Source organism: Anoplophora glabripennis, unplaced genomic scaffold (genome assembly GCF_000390285.2).
Source record: "Anoplophora glabripennis isolate ALB-LARVAE unplaced genomic scaffold, Agla_2.0 scaffold877, whole genome shotgun sequence".
NCBI lineage: Eukaryota > Metazoa > Arthropoda > Insecta > Coleoptera > Cerambycidae > Anoplophora > Anoplophora glabripennis.
The window spans coordinates 127,785-138,396 of NW_019416987.1; the positions used below are offsets into that span (position 1 = coordinate 127,785).

At 32.1% G+C, this 10,612-nt stretch overlaps 1 protein-coding gene across 1 annotated transcript in view; it reads left to right on the forward strand.

Annotated features, from left to right (window-relative positions):
- LOC108914275 (peptidoglycan-recognition protein LC-like) overlaps nt 1-10,612 on the forward strand; it is a 30,718-nt gene that overhangs the window by 16,769 nt on the left and 3,337 nt on the right. The window contains exon 2 of the mRNA XM_018720051.2: nt 1,059-1,250. Within this exon, the coding sequence (XP_018575567.1) occupies nt 1,059-1,250 (192 nt within the window). The remainder of the gene's footprint in view (nt 1-1,058; nt 1,251-10,612) is intronic.

The window sequence follows — 10,612 nt, forward strand, 5'->3', positions numbered from 1 at the left end:
TATTTTAGAATAAATACATTTTAAAAATAATTGCTAACAACAATTTATACATATAAAAACGAGGAACGTTGGACGTTATAAATTATTATTATTATTAAATAAGTATATGATATACAGGGTGATTTAACTAAATCTACCCAGGCTGATTACTTTGCAACAAAAGAAATATATACGTTCTGCAAGTTCGAAAACGTGTATATCGGAGAAGATGGAAGAAAATCAGAGAAAACGACGATATTTCTACATTGTTACGTTTCAAAGATCTTGCAACGAAAAAATTTTGATTGGACAGTTAATTTAAAATAAAATTATATCACGTATATGATCGCTAAATCATTTAAATTTATTGTTGTAAAAAGGTACTGTTATTGAAAATTAGTTTTCAGTATAATAGTCGATATTATATAAACGTTTATGGAAATATTTCCTCAAACGTCTATAACTATTTATATCTAAAATAACGCTTATGTTCAACAATTTGAATAAAATTTGCTTATATTAATATGTTAAATATACTAACAAAATTGCAAATGGCTTGCTAACGTCAATAAATAGATATTATACGGTATGTCCTAGTCCTGATCTTCCAAACGAAAGAAGTGTGAGAATTTGATTTTAAGTATTAAAATTAATACGATTGTGAAGTTTAGTCCAGGAAAATGATGTTTTCCAGTTTCACAATTGATTTAGCTCTTTAAAAGAACCGGACAAAAGTCAGTATAAACATAAAATTTTACTTCTTCAAATACAATCAAAGAATCAAGTTTTAGAACAGCTAATTGATTTTATTTTTTGCATAAAATCTAGTAACAGACTTGCTTAAAAGCATTTGTTCATACTGAATTGGATGAGTAACCCAGATATTCCAGGATTAAATAATAGAGATAGATGTTTTTCATTGAACTTTATATACCTTTATAGTCTGGGACACCCGGTATAGATAAATAAGTCGTTACAATTAATATGAAAATAAAAAAATGCATTATAAAAGGAAATTAATCTTAAACACTTCATTTCAATTAAATATAGTTTAGACTAATCGTTTCTATCTTTTTAAGGGTCCCTCTGGCTACGAAATCTACCAAAGAAGCACGCGACAGGCATAGTTATATTCTTCTGTACACTGATAGTGATAATAATAATTGTTGTTGCTCTTATATACCTGAGACAACCGCTACCTCTGGTGAGTGACGGCTATAATCGTGATACCGACGAACAAGATAATAACACGCCTCAAGATTATTTATCAGGTGAGTATCGTTATTTGGTTGAAGAATGGGCTATTTTTAGAAATAAATATGTAAACATTTATTTATAAACTATATAGTGTCTTAATATTCCGGGTACGCAAATTCATGAAGTCAAAATGAAGCAATTTATAGTCCGTACGATATTTGTTGAGATAAAATTCCAAGAAGATCTCTGGAATTAACCGAATTCAACACCCGAGGTAGAAAGACATTGGCGGAAAATTTCAAGACACGCCCCTTCCGCAGTACATTGTTACAGTAGCAATGAAAACAGAACTCTATTGGCTTATTGTTTTCTTGAAAATCTATCTCAACAAATATCGTACGGACACAGAGTTGCTTTGTTTATCCGCTAGAGGACGTCGAAGTTGGTAAAATATTTAGCTCTTTCCAAATAAATAAGTTATATTTATTAAAATGGAACATGACTTTGGATTTAAATGTTCATTATTATAATCCTGCAAATTAGCAATCATGAAATAATGTCCATAGAAAGGGAGCGTGTATTTATTATAAAAATAATTTATGGTTCAATATCAGAATAGAATATTTAATTTTTTGTTGGTTTTTGCTTACTGCAAATTGTTCATTAATAATGTCTAGGGATGATAGTGATAGCAGAAAATCCATTGGACGAAATCATAAAAAAATATATGCCACTGGAACACATCTACATTGTCTATTTGTACGTTATTTTCAGTTTAATCAGGACTTAAAAAAATATGTAAATTAATCTTATTGTTCCATGGGAATTAATGGTAACTACATTTCTAAGAACTTCCTTATTCAAGATATCCCATAAAATGATTCAGTACTATTTTATGATAATTTTCAAGTACGTATTTGATATTTCCAAATTTTACAAAAGTCCTTACCCGAACATTTATGAGAAATAAAAATCAATAGATGTTTCGATTTCACACCTAATCTCTTAATAGTACTAAGATCGACTATGTCAAAATTCGACTTATATGTTGGAACTTTTATTGTTATTACAATTAGTTAATAATAACCAAAAAATATTTCTCACGTTAAACATATTAACCTAACTTTTAATTATATTTTTTTTACTATTAGCTTCTGAGCATTTACTTTACTCATGTTTCTTCAAAAATTAAGGAAATTTAAATTAATCCTAAATTCTCATCAAACGAAATCATTGTTTTGTTTCTTTGAAACAAAAAGACATGCTAACGAAATGACTAATAAGTTATTAATATTAATAGATAATTATATATAAAAATAATAAGTAACCTTAAATAGTACTAATGAGTAAACAACAACATTGAAATAATTAAATGTTTTAAAATTTAAAGAAAATACCTTATATTCTTGTTTGTAACAGCTACATCACTTTGAACAAATATCAATACTGAAGTAGCTCACAACTGTTATACTATTTAATACTCAATATTAGACTGTTCATTAAAAATTGTACAAATAGTAGCTTGCCATAGGTATGCTCTACCAATAATAACTATATTTTCAATAAAATATGAATTCTTTTGTAGTTTATCTGATAAAAACACATTGCTAAAATGTTTTCTAGTATCTTAATTTATGGAACAAATATATGTTTTGATTTGCGATTTAACTCCATAAAAGGAAATGAAATCATTCTCGTCAAAACATTCTGCTGGTATTCAAATGTACAAAAATGTAGTTTTAAATTGGAAAGAATAAATGATCAGTTGATTTTATCCTTAGAATTCAATACACTGTCAGTTAAGGATTGCGAAATAACACAGACAAAATTTTATACCAGAAACCAGATGATTTTTGATACGCCAAAATTGCTGCATCACTACAGGTTTTCGAGATATTATGCGCGAAAAATACGATTCTTCGCTATATTTGAGATTATGTTATGTTACATCACTAGTTAATTATCCCCCAGAAAACTTGTTATGGTATATAAAAGTACTACCTACTTTTCCCCCTATCTATTTTGAATCGTTCGAATATTTCCTTTCCTTTCCGAGAAATCGTGCGTCGTAATTGATTACTAGTCAATATTCCAGTGAAGGCTCAAAAAGACGAATATTTAAATTACTCACACCTAAATGCCCATTAGTTCTTCAGATTTTTGGGGTCGCTGATTACGAACCTAAAGTCAGAACTACAGAATTTAAAACGGCGAATAAATATGATGGATGGAATAAAAAAAATTTTGAAATTTAGAAATGGAAAACCTTCAATTAATGCAATGTTTTTGATAAAAAAATCATTCATACAAATTTTCAAATTACGATCATTCTGATAATCCGAATTATATGATCAAAATTGGAATATATAACCCCATAGCCTTGACTATCGAAACTCCATAGCCCTGACTATGGGCAGAAAATGAGATATTCGAACGTTTCAAAACGGATTTTGAAGAAAAAATCGTAGTACTTTCAGATTCCACAACGATTTCTATGGAGAAAAATTACCTAGTTATGTAACATAACCTCAATATAGTGAAAATCCGTGTATTCGCACTTTTAGGTTAGGATATCGCTAAAACCTGATGTGATGAAGCAATTCTGAGATAAGATTCAGAGTTAGCGCGATGAAAAGCTTAAAAAAAGTATCGTTTTTCTGATTTAGAAGATCAATCACATTTTGTCGGCCTGTGAAACAATTCTTTTTCAACATTTAATATGTCTCTAGACGATTTTAACTGTAGGTGTCAATATCAAATATACTTTTAAGTCGAAGTTAAAAAAAATTATGAATGAATTAATTTGTTAAGATACTTTTACAATTATACATTATAATGCACCAACTATTATTTAGACTGAGATTTTGTTTATTTTAAATTTTAATATATGCTATTGTACAAAATATTTATTTAAATATGAGGCTTATTTTAGATTATTTACCCAGACATGTATCGTTTAGGGAGACACCATTTGTTTGTCTTGGAGCCCCCTAACTTCTTTCTCCGCCACTGGATACACACCCAAATAAACATTTGTTTCACACTTGTGATAATAAAACTCATGGTATGGCATCATTCTATATAATATAAAATTCACTTCTTTATATAGGCACCACAAAGCACTTAATTATTAAATAATTAGGAGCAATATCCAAAGCGTAGAAAAAAGTGTAAAGATGGAGAAAATAAACTTAATATCTATCTGTCATTTGGTATATACGAAAAGCAGATACCATCCCTATATACCTTATTACACCCGAAGGCCATTGTGAGGAATATTTATATTTTCCTTTATTTACGTTTTTTTTACTAATAGTTATTAACTAAAGTAGTATATAATTTAATGCATACTGATATGATTTCAAAACAGTTTGGTATATTGTGCCAACATTTTTTTTTGAAAAATCATGCGTTATTTCAATATATATTATAACATTTACATTCCATTAAAATTATGAAATGTGTTCTCACAATAAAGTTAGCGAATCCTTTGTGGTGAAATATTCTACCCAATATGACTGATATAACTTCATATTGTAATAACTTGGAGGAAATAAGTGTTTACTTACTCACTTACTTACTTACTTACTTACTTACTTACTTACTTACTTACTTACTTACTTACTTACTTACTTACTTACTTACTTACTTACTTACTTACTTACTTACTTACTTACTTACTTACTTACTTACTTACTTACTTACTTACTTACTTACTTACTTACTGTGGTCACTTTCAGAGAACTACTTTGGGAAATTGTGTACCGATATGGGCATTTAAGTTGCAACCAATGTAAAACAATCGTAGGAACAGCCACTTCTGATATTCTATTACTTCTGATATCACCAACGTCATTAAAATGCATTTTTGTGGTATTTGTTTTGTTGCACAGCAGAAAAAAGTTTTCTCATTGAGAAACGTTCCAGGTGTTTTTCGTTTCATTTTGCCGCACAACCTTTTCGGTGCGTTCAAATGCCAAACCTAAAAAATTTAAAGTACCAAAAAAGGATATTTGATAATGCCAGAAAAGGTCCGGTGTTTTTGCTAATAACTCATGGATCTTCCATTACAATGCTGAAGTTGGTCACATAACACTACTTTTAAAGATGTTCTTATATTATAATAAACAAATAACTGTAGTGAGACCTTACATAGAAGATATCAATGACAGTACAACAAAAACTTTGAAGACAGACTATTGTACCTGCTTCTATGTAGCTACCTAAGGGTACTACTTTTAAGGTGGTTATAATATTGGGCAATGACTTTTGTAATACTTTTACCGCGGTGAGTTCACGAACTTTATTGTCAGAGATCATTTAAAAAAATATTCACTAAAACAAATATGTCACGATTATGCAATAAATGTGGGTTTGAACCCAGAGTAGTAGGAGATGAATTTAAATTTATAATTTATGTGTTATATTTTACTCTTTAACTGCTTACGAAAATTAAAGATCTAAAACCACATGATTTAATTAGTAGTACTTCAAAAATTTGTGGTATCTTACGAATTACCTACAAATTCCACATTTGGAGAAAAATTGAAGTGGCCCTCAGGCCCTCCCTTGACTACGGCTACCGTTGATTTATCAATGCGATATCGCTGTTTGTTCAAAGTAGGCATTTCCTCTAGCGTGAACAACGTAGACGGTCGATCAAGGATGAGGGAATAATTGCATTGTCTGAAAATGATATACAAGTGGCGACAATCAACTTATCAAGTCAATTCATTCTTATTTTTTCGCATAACTGATGCATTGACCTAAAAGACTGTGAACTGTGAATATGGTATCTGGCATGTTTTTTATTTATGTATTGTTTTTATTATTATTCATTGTAAGTTATATTCTTGATTACAATTATGTTGTGACAGGAGAAAGGTACAGGATACGTATACGGCTCCATATTATAGTCTCCTGTATATCAGAGGTAAACTGTGCAAAGCTGATGGCTCGGTTTCGGCGAGGATGGGCATTTTGCTGCTGTTCGACGAAATCCGATACGAGTTGAATGGTATACCTGTGGATAGATCGCGAAACCCTGTCCTCACGACTATCATGAAGAACTACGCGTCAATCAGTCAAAATGAAAGCATCAAGTTGGAAAATGCCGGCTGGATTGTAGGCGACCATTTCACCGATGCCGAGGGCAATTTCGACGTATGCATCCCTCTGAGGATACGCATCGGATTCGAGGAAGATTTCCAGAAAATTAAAATTATGGCCAATTTGAGACAGGAGCTGGTACTTATCCGCGGCTCCATTGATACGAACGCCATCGTGGGCGTTGCTGGCGACGATGAAGGTCTCCGTGTACAACTACAGTGTGTTTCATGGAAGGTGCCACACGTATCGGTGGTTGTTGCGGAACGTTTGAAATTGTTGAAATATATCGACAGAAACGTAGAATTGGCTGTGCCTTTCCGTAGCTGGGAACTGCTCGAGTACCCTTTGCTTGCCGAGACCCGGACACATACTTGGAGCATAAAAACTTCTTCACAGCTGGAGAAGCCCCGATTCATAATTTTCGGCTTCCAAGTGGCCCGTAAGAATAACATTGATAAGGCCATGAGCCAGTTTGATCATTGGAATTCGACCAATTTCAAGGTTTTCCTAAATTCCGATTCGTACCCGTACTATAACTTGAATGTGGATTTTTCAAAGAATTGTTATGTCATCCTGTATGACATGTATGCCCAATTCCAACATTCATATTATCGGAAGGATAGCGAGCCTATACAAGCATATGGCTCCTCTGGTAGTCGTCGATTGTTCCTGTCAGAAAGTCGGGAACTGTGGACATTAGGCTGGAATTCGGTACTAATGACAATATCCCAAAGGAGACCGCAGCCTATTGTCTTATAATTCACGATAGGATCGTATACTATAACCCTCTGACGAGTATAGTTCGCACTTATTAGTAGCAGCATCAGCAGCTATAATCGATTTGCAGGGATTTCAATACAAAATTGGCTTTCACGTGCAAGGAAATTTCCATATTTAACATTAACGACAGATCCTGTGTGAATAGAATAGTCAAACCCAAAATTCCCTATAAACATCTCCGGGAAAGTGTAAAAATCCAAATCGACTGGACTGTAAATCACGTACACGGTCTTAGATGGTCGTCATCGTGGGATAACTTACCGTACAGTGGACTCGGAGATTTCATATCCGATAGTGTGTCAGCAGCCTGTCCTCGTGAAACGATTGGAGAAAAAGAGATGGCTGAAGCCTCATTTACCTATTATTACTATTGACTTGGAGCCGTATGGCTGTAGTAGAATAAAAGATTTAATATTTCAATGTAATAGACATAAAATTAATAATTTAGGCTTTACTAGGCAGAATGTATATGCTATATATAAATGGTATATTGTTAATAGAGATAAGCTTGATAATTGTATTTATTTATTTTAAATAGAGTGGAAAAATATTGCTAAACTGCTGTGTGTTTCATTTCTCGAATAGTGAGTGGGGTGGGGTGGGGAGAGAGAAGTGGGGGAGGGAGAGAGGAGAGTCAAACGCTAAACGCGCGTCTGATAGCATAGATCCAATATCCAATTCAGTGTATTAGTAGCAGTAGCAGCAATAGAGGTTTAACATGAGTGAGGATAGAATTATTACAATGAGTGAATTAATAAATGGGGAACTATGCACATGCAAATCGTGCACGGTCCCATCATATGTATGGGACCTACTAAAGATTAAAACAAATAAAGAGGAGAAGGAGGAGAAAGATGTACCTCCAAAACTAATCCCGTTTCGAGAAATATTAAAAGGTATGTTAACGTTTGTTCAATATTTAAAATTTCGAACAAATTACATTTTCGTTACTAGAAGGATGTCGCGCCTGTGTTCGTGCATATGGAGGTATTTTTGAACATTTACTCTAATAAAATCATTAAAATGATGACTAACGTTATTAATTTCTTTATTCGAATATATAATCGAATAAAAGTTTTTCAGTTGGTTTTTTAAGTTTAACTCGAAAATCAGGCTTTTTTCGAAAACGATAAGAGTAGTAATTTGTAGAAAATTGAAAGACGAATCCGAAAATATCAGGGTTGTTACCGTAAAGCAGTGGCGTACTATTTTATTTAGAAAAATATGCCACCGATACCCTGTATCTCCGCCACTGGAGCATGTAAATTTTAGGAAAATCCTTCAGATTTTGGACAATGTTTACATAAATACACGTGTCCAACTTCAAATTGTTTCACTTATTAGTTTTTAATTTATTTAAAAAAACTAAAAATATTTTTTGAAGTATTTACCCTGTATTTTTTAACGAAACGTTCACCATTTGTGAATCACCCTGTATATAAAAAAAAGAAAATGCTACACTTGTAAATCTTGTTATTCTCAATTTTCCAAGCTACGTAACATATAGTTATTATTATTTAATATAATAAGTTGCAACTACTATAAAAGCAGATACAATTAATTAAATTAATGACTGATATATTGCTACATTGCTTTGAGATTTTAACTAAAACGTATTTTCCATCCATTTAAAATTATGTATCATATTTATTTTTAAAAAACTTGGCGCTGACTTGAGTTACAGTATCGTTAAATAGCTGATTCTATTGTTTAAGCACTTTTAGAATAAAAAATTTGTCTTACGGAGCATTTTAAATGTTTCTTACACAGTTTCAAATGATACCAAGTGGCAGTAACTCGCTTTTAGATCGATTTGGTTTGAGAAATTTTTGTCTCCCCTTCCTTTAACGAAGAAAATGAAGAAAAACTAAAGAAATAGGCTTACTAACTATACGTAAAATCGAAGTGGAACTTTAAAAAAATTAGGTAAACTGAAAGGTTTGTAATTTCGAAATTATCATTCGTCGTTCATTATTAAAAAATATGTATTTCTATAGTGTCAACCAAAATTATGTATTTAATAATAATAATAACACTTTATTTGTCCAACAGTATAACCATTTACAGGACAATCCAGTACAAGTATTAAATTGAAGTACAAGTATTAAATTCAAGAAAGAAAAAAACAGTACATAATAAAATAAAACTGATGGGTGCACCTAGAACACAGCATTACTCAAAAAAAAACAAAAGAACAAAATATAATTCATGCAAATATTCAAATAGCTACCATTAGATATAAGCAACAATTAAATAAACCTGTTCTTAGTTGCATGTATTTACTTAAGTAGAATGAAATTACCATAAATGTTCAAACTTATGACTTTCAGCAATAATGGAATGAGAAAGTCGAGCAGTAAATTATTCTCCAACGTTTTCTAGAACTTCAGTGGTTATTTGTGCAATATCCTCGGCAATATCCGTTCTGATACGCTCTTTTAACTCTTCTAGACTATTTGGTCGACTTTGGTAAACTTTGGTTTTCCATTCCCTGTAAAAAGAAGTCTAGTAGATTCAGATCTGGAGACCTTATTGGTGGCCATTTGATCGATCCTCTGCTCCTTATCCACATACCACGAAAACGTTATTTAAGTTCGTACATCAACGGTGTAGTGTGGGGGCGCCCCATCTTGCTGGAACCACAAATCATTTCTATTCGGGAATAACTAATTCAGTTGTGCAAACAGATAACCCTGTAGAAATTCTAGATATCAAGGACCAATTAAGTTCTCTTCAAACAAGTAAGGCCCTATAATCTGGTTGTTTATTATTCCGGTCCAAATATTCACCTTTTATGGATATTGAGTGCTGGACTCCTCCATCCAATGTGGATTTTCACTCGACCAGTATCTGGCGGTTTACGTGGCCGTCGAGCATAAAAGTAGCTTCATATGAAAAAAAATACCTTTTTATGACCTCCGATATCTGTTAGATCGTTCCATAGTTTCGCAGTATTCGATTCTTTTATCAAAGTCATCTTCTAACAGCTCTTGGACCAGATGTACTGTGTATAGATACCACTGTTCCTTTTATAGTACTCTAAGAACGTTGATTGGTGTAAATTATTATTCACTGCGACTTGTCTCTCACTAGTATGAAGATCTTTTACTATATCAAGTTTTTTGGCCTCGGGAATTGATTTTCTTGTACTTTTTGGGGAGATCTCTAATATGGCCCGTTTCTTGAATTAATAAAAGTTGTAGAGAACACTACGATGTTCTATTTCCAATAGCGGTCCTTAGCGTCGTTAGTTCAGTGGATGAACATTTATTGTAAGTAACTACATAATTTTAGTTGACCCTGTAGAAATAAATATTCAAATAATTATACCGTTGGATAGACCATTAGGAGACCTTTCAAATTAGTTGTTTAATGATCTATGTTTGTATTTAAAAAAAACGTCGATTACGTCATTACGTCTCTTATATACACACAAGAAGGCCTTCCAAAACTTAAAATTGACATGTAGTAGTATGTTTTCAAAAGTTTGGACGAAAAAAGTTTTCAGTCTTGCTCCGATGCTTCTGTCCGTGTCTACCCACCAGAG